Below are 13,099 nucleotides of genomic sequence, written 5' to 3' on the forward strand. Positions count from 1 at the left end.
GCCAAGACCAGAACGATCAAATGCTATTAATTTTCGTTGTGGGCATGTGCATGTGTGTGTAACACAGATAAGGATCTCGCTTTTACAAACATCCCCCTAAAAGCAATGCAAGCCAAAACTCAGATCTGTTAGATACAAAGTGTTGGAAAAGGTCGCTGGAAATCCAGTAGAAATAGCATTTGTCTTTCCTAAAGTAATGGTCGCATTGGATTGCGGTACTCGGTTCCCAGTGGCTAATTCTTCACCAGCAAAGTGGATATTTGGAACAATTATCTAGATAAGCCAGAGAAACAATCTAAAATGCCCATAGATTTTAGGCAAAGCCACAGTGGTTAGAGGGAGCTGACAGATAGGTATGAAGAAGTTATTTAAGTGATCTGAACAATTACATCAACTTACATTGGCTATGTCTATACAAGCAATCTGTTTGTTAGCACTGTTTTGAAAACTCGATTACCAGAATAATATGGTCAATTTTTCTTAAGTACATTTAAACAGGAAAGAATGACTGTCTAACTTCAAGTACTTTTTATCTGATGATTTAATAAACCAAGCAAGGTCTGGGCCACTTAAACTGTTAGTCAAAACACCACTTGAGTCTCACTCACAAGACCTAATAAATAGGAACATCAAATGGTCATTGGTATTTTCTGGTTAAGGTATCAGCTCATATTTATCACTGAAATTCAATGAAATTTGCAGGAGAGCTTTTGGACTGCCATAACAACTATAAAGTTCTTATTGAAAAAGTATTTGTAGGTAGAGGCCCTACTTTTTTCCCAGTTCTTTAATCAAATTGCAGGCAAATGTTTAGATGTTTTGAGCCTAGCTGAAATAGCCTAAATTAGGTCAGAGCAGAATAAAAAATGACTATGGGAGGCAGAGAGAAATCTGTAATATTCTGATGTAAATGGACAAAAATATAACTTGGAGCATTTATACCCTTGTAAAATTTGGCATCTTCAAGAAACAGTGACTTTGAATTAGAAATCTTTCCTTTGTCTTTGTACTCCACTGGACTTAAAGTTGGAAGTGGAAGGGATTCTTCAGCAGTGGTCATTTTCTAATATAATTCAGACATTTTCTTTGTGGGATCTACCCTTACTATCAGGGACACCCTGATGGAATTGTGGTGGAATCAAACAAATGAATACAGGTATCTAGAAGTTACAAGAAAGCCAGCTATAATGGAGGTAAACCATGGTATAGATATTTGTACAAGTAGTAAATGATTCTTATACCATGTATCACTATATTTGACTTCGGGGTACATTTTTCACTTTACATTTAAATATATCAGCCTTAAGTTTTGGAGCAAATGGACAAAAATATATGTATAGCGGCCATTTCATTTTCACATCTCCTATACATACTATATCATATATATGCTTAATAATAAATGTCTTGCTTCTGTATGACTTAGTAGATTTGGATTTATTGGCTGGCTCTGTGACCTTGAGCAAGTCATTCTTCTCTGGGCCTTTTTTTTTTTTTTTTCCTGTTTGTAAAATAAGAGGTTGGAATAGAGGTTGGGATAGAGTGGTTTTTCTCTAAGGTACTCTCTTAGCTCCAATTTTCTCTGCTCATAAATTCACTCTCACATCGGCTTATACATTCTCTGGGGTCAGATGACATTTAAGTACTGTATTTGAAATACCTTTCTTGATAGTAGCTGGTCCGATGGGTCTATAGAGGTCCAGAGGTGAACACAAATCTGTTTTCCTTTCTATTTATATGTTAAGAGTTCCTACTTTTCTGAGTTAAAGTGAATAAAAATATTTATGTCACCAACGTGGAAGTTATGGCAGGCGATAGCTGTCCAGCTTTAACAGCTCACTGGCCTCAATCCCTATCATAACCAGGCCTCAAGGTACCTAGTGCAGTTGTAAGCCCAAGTCATAAAGACAATAACCCTGAGAAGATCTGAAAAGGAATGTACTGCTCATAAAATATGACACTGGTTTCTTTTAGTCGTCGAGATTGGCTGCTATCATTTATACATATTTTCTCCTCAGAACGTAACTGAGAAAAGACTATATTGGAGCATGGTTCTATGGCTACCCTTGTTTTCTGACAAATTGATACAGTGACTGCCAGAACAATTATACTTAGATTATCACAAGTACATGTATTTGTGAGAAAGAGGTATCATTTTCTTTTGATGACATAGGGCCATGTATTGGTTTTTGGTGCTATCAGTATGAATTAGGAAGGTAGCCTGAGTGCTATTTATTACCAAAAGTAAATTTAACAATTGGAAAATTCGAATCCGTAAATTCAGAAACCTTCCTTCTGGAAAACCACCTGTTATTGATAACAAGGTCATTTATGATTGTCCCGCTTAGGCAAGCAGGCGAGAAGTTGGAGTTGAGTAAATAATCACTTCAGCTATGATCAAAGAATTATCTGGGGACAATCTCTCATCAGATGGGTTTTGATGCAACTTGTTCTCTTGATCACTTTTCCTTGGATCCAAGCTTTATTCAACACCCCCTTGGATTCCCCCCTCCCCACCAATTTGTCTCTTCATGTGCAATGTTTTGACCATCAGGTACCAAGCTAGAGCTGGAAATAGGAATCAATTCAAATAACCCAGAAACTACACTGTCCCAAGCTATTTTAGAGGCATATATGCATTCTTTGAAAATGCTTCATTTTACTTGTACCAGAAAGTACACACATGAATTTAGATGGATTTCTGTTACTGTTAACATTTACAAGAACAGAAAAACACTTAACTTTCTTACTTTTCTGAGCTATGCACTATTAATTTACTTCTCTCGGACCCACACCTAGGGCTGATCAGGTCATATGTTAGAGGGTGAATTGGGGACAACTCTGTGCTAATGTTGGTAAAAAATAATAAAAACAAAACCACAAAAATCAGAGGCAAAAAAAAAAAAAACCCAAAATCAATCCCACCCTTGGTGTGCAGGTTATCACTCAGTGGTTATTGGGTCAAAATGATGACCATATGCATCATAGACTTCATTTTTTTAGCCTGAACGTTCAGATTTTGATGAGGTACTCTTCAAAATGTGGAAAAGAATTTGTATCTATATCTGTGGAAAAGAATTTGTATCTATAAATTCTGCTTTCTTTGAAGACAGAATTTGGATCACGTTTATGGTTCCATGAAGTTAGTAGGGTTATGTTATGTATCTAACATAAGTTGACACATGCAATTCTGCTGTCTGCAATGAATATTAAAACTGCAACCTGAATTAGGTTATCTAGACCTAAAATTGTTTTTTCATCAGAATGCAATGAATTCAAATGAAGATGCTCTTTTTGGATTCTGACACCTCAGCAAGATGTAATTTTTCTGATAAAAAAATATTTTCAAACCCAGACTTTCACCTTAGAAATGCTTTTGATAGCAATGATGACTAAAACTATCGACAGTAGATAGATCCCTATAAATGTACCAGCTAATTATTATTATTATTTTTTTTTTTTGGCCAATGTATGAGATGTAGCGACTACTGGTTAGAGTACAGCAGAGGGTCTTAAAAACAGCACACGTCCTAAATACTAATCTCAATACTATCACATTTTAAAAGGTAGTAAGTCAACTGAAACACACAAACACAGGAAAGGAATTCACTAACTAATTAGATAGGACACATACTACGTGGTAAATATTTACTGGCACACGTGGGGAAACTAACACATCTTTTAGAAACGAAACACTCAACAGCCCCCACGATAAGGAGAAATCATTGTGTTTAAAAACAAAAACAACGAGAAAGGCCAGTTCTACCCCGAAACCACAAGCTGACAATTCTTTGGAGTCTGTTCAGTCTCCCTTTGATGCTGTTTGTTGAACTGGAATGGGCGACAGACATCGATAGGAAGGTTGGCTTGCCTCATCTGATAGCTGGTGGGGACTGCCGAACACCTCCCTCAGCCCCGTGGGGAAATGGCATGAGATCCTGTGAAAGGTCAGGACTCTGCGCGGCAGCAACAGTAGCAAAGTGGCACCTGGAGCTTCAAGGAAGCAAGGGGAAGAAAAGCAAAGCCAAAGGGTAAAGCACCCGACTGCACCTCTGCTGATTCGGGGCAAACACCCCTGCAGCTGGTTGTGAGATGGACTTCATGTTAATAGGCATTAAAAGGCAAACAATAGCAATAATAATCATACTAACAAGAACAAAAAAAAATGGAAAATGTGGCTATAAAAGACAGTGAAGATACTGGGAGTTTCACTCTCCTTTCTGGTGGGGGCGGAGGGCAATGAAGGAATCAGATGCTATGTCACCTCTGAGAGCAAGGAAATTACAAATTTTCTCTTGTGTTCCACAACAGGGGATAGGGGCTTAGACTTAGAGCCGCGTTGTAACTTGTTCTTCCTGTCCATCACCCCATTTGTGCATGAGCAGGTCGCAAGCCTCTCCCCAAGTTTCAAATACATCCTCTGAGGAGTCTAAAAGTTTAGAATTTGAGGAGCAGATGCTGGATGCACAGTGGAGAGAGCTAGAACAGGCTAGGGGGCATTCACTGCTCTCAGCAGCACCCCGGGCGTCACCTAATTCTACCTCACTGAGGTTAATTTCACTTTGAGAACAGGCCCCTGCTTTCCCTTTCTCCATCTGAGAATATCTGATGTCCTGCCACATATAGTGCTGCTGAGCGATGCCATCCGAAATGGTGTACATTGGCTCTGAACTGGGTTCAGACATATGACCATTAAATTTGGAGAACAAGAGACCAAGTTTCTTGAGAGAAGGACCCATGAAGGACCGTTTACTTGATGACTCAGCTTTTGACTTCCCTTGGGCACCCCCAGCTCTTGGCATGGTTCTGATGAGAGGTGGCCCGTGGCAGGCCTTTTTCTTGCAGCCCAAGTTGAAAGAGACACTCTTGGATTTGGCCCGAGCCCCACCACTGCCATCATTGGCATCATCCCTCTGAGAGAGTTCAGTGCTGCTCGCGGAAAAGCTTCTCCTTGAGTGTTTCCTGTTTCCTAAGAGGTCAAGTACTTCATATCGAAAGCTGGAAATGTCCTGCTTTAATTCCTAGGGCAAGAGAGAAGACACATTAAGAAGCTTGATCTTTAGTTCAAAATAGGCTCATTGGGTGTCCTTCAGAATGTCCCAGGTTTTGCCTAATGGCAAATCACAAAGTACACAGACTACCAGAAAAATCTCACATTATTCCAGCACAAGAAAAACATACTAATAATTTTGTGGGCAGGGCTGGCCATTGGAAAAATTGTGCAGTTGGCAAAGTTGATTTCAGATGCCCCTCATCAGGAGGACACCAACAGACTTGTCCCTGCTAAAGTGCTAACCAGTAAATAAGGTACTAGCTCTCATAGGCATATCTGCATATAGGAAGACTATGGAAGACAGAAAAGCTTTTAGGACCCTAAGGAATAAAAGTAGGGAAGTGGAACATGTCAGGTTAGAGACTGCTCTTTGACTGAAGTTCCCAGGAAATGTCGGTGTAGATTTTATTTATTTGTCAGCGGGCGGGGGGCGGGGGGTACAAGCAGGGGGCAGTAGCAGGCAGAGAGAGAAGCAGGCTCCCCACCTGAGCAAGGAGGCTGATGCGGGACCCTGAGCAGAAGGCAGACACTTAACTGACTGAGCCAGTTAACTGAGCCAGTTAAGGCAGACGCTTAACTGACTGACCCAGGCATCCCCAGGAAATGTCTTCTATCTTTAGCTGGCTGCCCAGATGCTAGATTGCTCCTTTAAAAACCACCTTTTAAAAGCTTAAGTTGGATCCTATTGCTCCCCTGCTTAAAACTCTTTAGTAACTTGTCACTGGCCTTGGGTAAAAGTAGAAATGCTATTCCAAGGACTACAAGGTCTTTCAAGGGCCCATGTGAGCTCTTCCCACTCTTTCCTCGGGCTCTTTACTGTCCACCTGCATGGACGTATTCTCTCATGCCTCTGGACCTTTGCCCGTGCTGTTCTCTCTGTTTAGAACACTCATCTGCAACTCCTTTATCTGGCTCCTCCCGCAAGCCTCAGCTTAAACACAGCTTCTTCTGAAAAACTGCCCTGACTCTCCAGATCCTAGTTGAGTGTCCCTCCTCTCTGTCCCACAGCACCCTGTGTTTATCCTGTCACAATACTCAGTCATTTGTCACCTTCTCTTATTACTGTGTGTCACTCCACGAGAGTGGGGGCTGGTGATATCTTGCTCATCACTGTACCCCAGCACCCAGTAGAGTGCTTGGCACATAGCAAGCCCTTAATGGATGAGTTACATCTATGGCTTAGGATAATGGCTTTTATTAAAAAAAAGATTTATATATATTTTTTGAGGGAGAGAGAGAGGAGTAGGGAGGGGCAGAGGGAAAGAAAGAGAGAAACCCAAGAGACTGTACTGAATGTGGAGACTGACACGGGGCTCGATCCCATGACCCTGAGATCATGACCTGAGCCAAAACCACGAATCAGAGCCTCAACCAACTGTACCACCCAGGTGCCCTGGATAACCTTTTTATGTTCCTTAGAAAATATGCATGTGTGGACACGTGGGTGGCTCAGTTGGTTAAGCATCTTCCTCACCTGCTCAGGTCACCATCCCAGGGTCCTAGGATTGAGTCCAGCATTGGGCTCCCTGCACAGCCGAGAGCCTGTTTCTCCCTCTGCCAGCTCTGCTTGTTGCCACCCCCCCCCATACGCCGCTTGTGCTCACTCTCTCTCTGACAAATATATAAATAAAATCTTTTAAAAAAAGAAAATATGAATGTGTTCTAAGGTAGGGCTTCTCAATCACTTGACATGTTAGCTGGATAATCTCAGTTGTGGGGGGCTGTCCTGTGCATTGTAGGATGTTCAGTAGCAATTTTGGTCTCCACCCACTAGATGCCACTAGCACCCACATCCAGTGTGACAACGAAAAATGTCTCCAGACATTGCCACATGTGTCCTAGGGAACAAAAGTACCCCTGATGGAGAACCATAATTTTAGGCTAATGCTAGTATCAGGAGGATTTTGTTTCGTGGTAGGGTTTATTAAATCTTAGATTTAATAATGGATTAGTTGGTTTTCATCTTATATCTCTGAAGTAAAGAAGGCCTTTACATCTACAGGCATCTTCCTTTTGCTTTCTTGCCCCTCACCCCACATCCTTGTCACAACACTTAGAGCCCTCAATTCCCATACTGGGAGACACCCAGAATATTAAAAGGATGCATAAGGCAAATTTCTTTTGTTCATAAAGCTGATTGTGATGACAGACATTGATGAAATCTCTCCATTGACTGAATGAGAGACTATTCTTACTTTATTTTATTTTATTTTTGAAAGAGAGAACATGAGCAGGCAGGGGGAGGGGCAGAAGGAGAGGGACAAGCAGAGTCTGTGCTGAGCATAGAGCCTGACTCAGGACTCCATCTCACTACCCTGGGACCATGACCTGAGGTGAAATCAAAAGTTGGACGCTTAACCAACTGAGCCACCCAGGTGCCCCAGTGACAGATCATTCTAAGAGAAGATAAAAATCAAAACTGGTTTTGCTGTATTATAGGCAGTCAAATGATCACCAGAAACCTCAAACGCTGTGAAGATTACATAATGCTTAAGAAATGTGAAGTGAGAAATTAAACCACTTCCTGATTCAATTACCTTAAAATTTTCTTCTGTTAATCCCTCGTTTGTTTTGGAATTTCTTATCATAGCAGCCACATATCTTTTGACTAAATTCCTGATGACTTCCTGGAAATTAAAAAAGGGGGGGGCATTAAGTTTTCTTCTCAGGCTCTCAGGAAAGGAAGAAACACTGTCAAGAAATAAAACATGCTTAGACTGTCTTTGCAATAGGAAATCCTCCTGGGATCCAGTCATTTTCTGCAAAAATCCAGTTAAGTGCACTGGCTAAACAAAGAGTGACTGTGCGTCCAAATGTGTTGGCAGAGTAGGCCAGCAAAATCAAATTCACCCAACAAGAAACCTTTCAGCCCACAAAGAAGGCAAACACATATTCACATTTATAGAATAATGAGAGTGGAATATCCTTGGAAAGTCATGGCTAATACCCTCCCTTTGGGGCTACACTAAACTACAGACCTCCCACTGAGATGAGAGTTGTTCTTCTCTCTTGTAGAATTGATAAAGTCACTCTTTGGTGTCACAAAGTCTGCTGATTTCAGTGTCTATTAATTACATAATCCAGATATTTTTCTTAAAGTCAATGCATACTTCTCCTTTACAGGTATGCTCTCTTTTTTTAAAAAAAAGATTTTATTTATTTTAGAGGGAGAGTGGGGGAGGGGCAGAGGGAGAGGGACAAAATTAATCTGGCACACCACTGATCACAGAGCTTGGTGCAGGTGCATGGGGCATGATCCCATGACCCTGACATCGTGACCTGAGCCTGAATCAAGAGTCAGAAGCGCGACTGAGCCACCCAGGCCATCTCAGGATGGCCTCTTTTTACTTAGCCTCCTGGGAATGGCACACACGTGGTCACTCTACTTTGTGTCAGTAAGGGTGAAGATGATAGCTACCGCTAAACATACCAGGACACACACGCCCACATGCCCACACACTATTATGCGTACATGTTCATCATTCAATTCTCGCAACCCTGTGAGTGAAGTTATATCACCCCTGTTTAACAGATGATGAAACCGGGGCTCAGCAAGGTTAATTGACTTGTCCAAGGTCACACCACTGACCAAGAACAATTTTGTTTAGTCCCTGGGATGAGCTTTACCTGATAATGTTGATTCTGTATCAGGCTGTCAGCATGGCGTTCCTGTAATTGACAAAGGACAGAGAGCTCACATCAGTTGTCTCCCAGCAGCCCATCCACTCGAATATATTTCTAAATATTAGGACTGGAGGACAACACAGGAGTTCCTGCCTGACAACCCCCCACACCTCTGTAGGTTGGAGTGATTTTATGCTGTTTAATATAGGGACTGTCATGAAGGGGGGGCAGTCAGGGAGGAAGCTAGAAAAAAATTTTTTAAAGAAATGGAATTTTAAAAAGCCTTACCGTGAAGCTTCTCAAGTTGTGCCTTCTCCGTCTACCATCAGGGTCTCTTTTGGGGCAGAAGGTGTTGTTAAACCAGTTACCAAGGTAGAGAAATGACTTGGGACTGGGGATGATGTTGAAAGGAGGTGGCAAGGTGCCACCTTCATCAAAGTAACTCATCCAGAGCTTTGTCCTTGCAAACTTCCACTCAATATCGGCATGATCCTGTGAAAGGGAAGTTCAAGACTTTGGAATGGGAAACTGCAAAATGCACCCATGCTCCTTCTCAAAGTTCGGCTTGCTTCTTTAGAGGGCAATCTATCAGTAGGTATAAAAATTCAAGTTACACATACCCCAGGACCCAGTAATCCTTCTTTGAGTGGTTTATCTGATCATTATACTTGCAAAAAGAGGTATGCACAGGGTCTTTCGCTGTTAGCACCATAGCTTGTCAGCAAAAAAGCTAGCAGTGACCTAAATATCCAACAGTGGGAGCTTGCTTGAGTAAATGATGTTATGTCCACAAAATGGCTTGCAATATAGCTATTACAAATATAGTAGATCTATCACCATTTTATAGATAGAACATATGTATGTGCATATGCGCTGATCCAAATATCTGTAAGAGCGCCAAGACCTGGAAGTGAAAAAAGCAACATAAAGCCTCTATTGTGTACAATGATGCCATTTATGCACCTGAAGCACCCTTTATAGGACATGCTTACATGTTCTAGACAGGTACATACCAAACTGTCAACAGCAGTTATTTTTAAGGAATGGAATTGGTGTGGGCAGGCTTTTTTAAGATTTATTGATTCATTTCAAAGAGAGAGAAGGGGCAAAGGGAGAGAACCCCCAAGCAGACTCCCAGCTGAGTGTGGAGCCCAACGGGGCGGGGATGGAGGAAGGGGGATGCTCCATCCCAAGACCCATAAGATCATGACCTGAGCCAAAACCAAGAGTCGGATGCTCAACTGATGAGCCACCCAGGTGAAGTGTCTGTTCAGATCCTTTACCCAATTTTTATTGCATTGTTTTCTTATAGGTGAATTCATATATATATATATATATATATATATATATATATATATATAGCATACCTTGGAGATATTGTGGTCTCTGTTCCAGACCCATCACAGTAGAGCAAATATCACAACAAAGCAAGTCAAATGAATTTTGTTGTAGTGCATATAAAAGTTACATTTACAATATACTGCTGTCTGTTGAGTGTGAAATAGCATTATGTTCAAAAAACAATGTGCACGGGGTGCCTGGGTGACTCAGTGGGTTAGGCCGCTACCTTCGGCTCAGGTCATGATCTCAGGGTCCTGGGATCAAGTCCCACATCAGGCTCTCTGCTCGGCGGGGAGCCTGCTTCCCTCTCTCTCTCTCTCTCTCTCTCTCTCTGCCAGCCTCTCTGCCTACCTGTGATCTCTCTCTGTCAAATAAATAAATAAAATCTTAAAAAAAAAATGTGAACACTTTAATTAGAAAATACCTTCAAGATTTATTTATTTTAGAGAGAAGGAGTTGGGGGCAGCAGAGGGAGAAGGAGGGGGAGAATTCTTAAACGGATACTGTGCTAAACGTAGAGCCACACTCAGGACTCGATCTCACTACCCCGCGACCATGACCTGAGCCAAAATCAAGAGCTGGATGCTTAACTGACTGAGCCACCCAGGCACCCCAATTAGAAAATACTTCATTGCCAGAAAATGGTAACCATCATCTGAGCTTTCAGCAAGTCATAATCCCTGATCACAGATCACCATAACAAATAGAATAATAATGAATACGTTTGAAATATTGCAGGAATTACCAAAATGTGAGACAGAGGCAAAAAGTGAGCAAATGTTGTTGGAAAAATGGTGCTGATGGACTTGCTTGATGCAGGGTGGCCACAAAACTTTAATTTGTTAAAAAAAAAAAACACACAGTATGTGTGAAGCACAATAAAATGAGGTTTGCCTGGGGTGGCTGGGTGGCTCAGTTGGTTAAGCCTTTAGCTCAGGTCATGATCCCAGGGTCCTGGGATGGAGTCCCACCTCAGGCTCCCTGCTCAGTGGATAGATAGTCTGCTTCTCCTTCTCTCTCTGCTGCTCCCCCTTCTTGTGCTCTCTCTCTCTGTCAAATAAATAAATAAAATCTCATTTAAAAAAAACACAAGGTATACCTATATTCTGGATACAAGCTCTTTGTCAGGAATGTGGCTTGCAAATGTTTTTTTTCCTGTCTGCATCTTGTCTTTTCATACACTCATTAAGGTCTTTCATAGAGGAAACTACATTACTTTCAATGAAGTGAAATCTGTCACTGTTGGACTGAGGATCTTAGTCCCTTTCTGGCTATTGCCTGAAGAACTTCCTCATTTCCTAGCCACATGGTCTACTCCATAGGAAGGCTTGTAACATGGAGGCAGGCTTACTTCCCAGAAACTGAGAGACTGAATGACTATAATCTTGAGTAACAAATCCTTTCCTAAGTCATATGGTTTTTAATTCCTTGCTTTTGATAAAATATAAAGCAAACCTAATCAAGTTGTCAGATGATAGATTATTAAAATATTATTTTACGAAACATCTTTACATGACTTTTTGGCATGTAACTCAGAGTTCAAGAAAATTTTGGCATTTTTTCACATTAACTAGTAGCTGCTTACATCATTTGGGCAGAAGCCCAGCTCTGTTTCTCTGCAAGGGGAGAGTAACACACCCCAAACTGAAGTGAGAGAATTCACTTCCCTGGCATTTCAGGGGAAGCCTATCTCGCTTGGAGTGCTTTCTTTTTCTGGTAGAATTCAGGGCATGCTTCTCAAAGGTTGGTGTGCATATGTGGCATTTGTTAAAAATGCAGATTTCTGGACCTCACCCAATGCTATCCGTTGTATTGTGGTTTTGCCTCTGGGCTAAAAATGCCATTTTAAAAAAGATGTAAGTATTTAAAATATATCATGGTTTTTGTAACTCCATTTTTGTTTGTATTCAGTTAAAAAAAACATACAGGAATCTTCAGAATATGGAAGTAGTCTAGGTCTCTTGGAAGTCCTGAGTGGAGAAAGTCCCCTCAGTGAGTATAGTCATTCCCTTCCATATCCTGACCTCTGGCTTACTACGCATGTGTGGTGGTCCGGAGGGGTGCCAGTTCCCATCTCTAAAGAATCGGCTGTCTTCCTCTCTTCCCCAAGGTGGCTGGGTGGGTAGAATGCCCTGTTCCCATTACTCTGGGGCCTGCTGGCAGTGACTTTGATATCAGTTTCTCTACTTTAGAGCCCTCGTAGCGACCTCAGTTCAAGGGCACAAACTCAGCAGCAAAATATCAGAGTCCTTTCTACAGCGCCAGCTCACTGCCAACCATTGTCCCCAGTGTCCCTCGGACCCGAGGACTGGTGCCTCCTCAGTAGTCCAATTAACCCTTCTCAAACTGCAAGATCCTCCTCATTGGATGTTACAAACAGGTTCTTCTCCCAACTGAACATATGCAGTTGTCTGGTGGGTGGCCATTGTGTCTGTGCCTCCCCACCCCTCCTTCAGCCTCTCCCCAGGCACGAAACCGCTGTGAATCCCTCTCCTCCATTCTGTTGCTAAGTGGTTGGAATGACTACTGCTCTGATGACTCAGGGGCTCGGTGCGTGTTCCTCTTTTCCTGGTTACCTAGCTTCCAGCACAAATTCAGCTGCTCAACCTCAGCACCCATGCTCTGGCTTCAGTCTCCTGCTCTTAACTCCCCTCACATTCCACTACTGACAGCAAACACTATCTTGTCTCAGGGCTTCCAGAGTGGTCCCAGCTGTTTGCAAATGGGGGCCAGAAAGCAGGGAAGGCGCTACAAAAGAGGATATATTTAAGTGGAGCCTTGAGAGATTGGCAGGATTTCTGCAGGCAGAGGTGGAGGGAAAGAACTTTCCAGAAAAGGGCAACACTATGAAAAGTGAGGAATAGTAGAGCTATTGAGTGTGGCCATTGAAGTAAAATGAGTTACTTGGGATTTGTTGACAGAAATGGTTCTCAAACATCATTGAATATTAGACTTGGCTGGGGTGCTTGCCAAAATGCAGATTCCTGGGCCCCCCCTTCAGACCTACAAACACTGAAGATGCTGCGGGGATGGGAGGAGCCGGAATTTACATTGTTAGCAAGCTTCTTTGGCTGATTTGGATGC

The 13,099-nt window shown here is 42.1% G+C and overlaps 1 protein-coding gene across 1 annotated transcript in view; it reads right to left on the reverse strand.

The window, feature by feature from the left end:
* Positions 1 to 770: 770 nt before the first annotated feature.
* The window catches only part of TRPC5 (transient receptor potential cation channel subfamily C member 5), a 250,098-nt gene continuing 237,769 nt past the window's right edge, over positions 771 to 13,099 (reverse strand). Inside the window, exons 8-11 of the mRNA XM_059158051.1 lie at positions 8,963 to 9,166; positions 8,678 to 8,719; positions 7,588 to 7,677; positions 771 to 5,018 (exon numbers count right to left, since the gene is read on the reverse strand). Of these exons, the coding sequence (XP_059014034.1) occupies positions 4,326 to 5,018; positions 7,588 to 7,677; positions 8,678 to 8,719; positions 8,963 to 9,166 (1,029 nt within the window). The 3' untranslated portion in view covers positions 771 to 4,325. The remainder of the gene's footprint in view (positions 5,019 to 7,587; positions 7,678 to 8,677; positions 8,720 to 8,962; positions 9,167 to 13,099) is intronic.

The sequence above is a fragment of the Mustela lutreola genome, chromosome X (assembly GCF_030435805.1).
Source record: "Mustela lutreola isolate mMusLut2 chromosome X, mMusLut2.pri, whole genome shotgun sequence".
NCBI lineage: Eukaryota > Metazoa > Chordata > Mammalia > Carnivora > Mustelidae > Mustela > Mustela lutreola.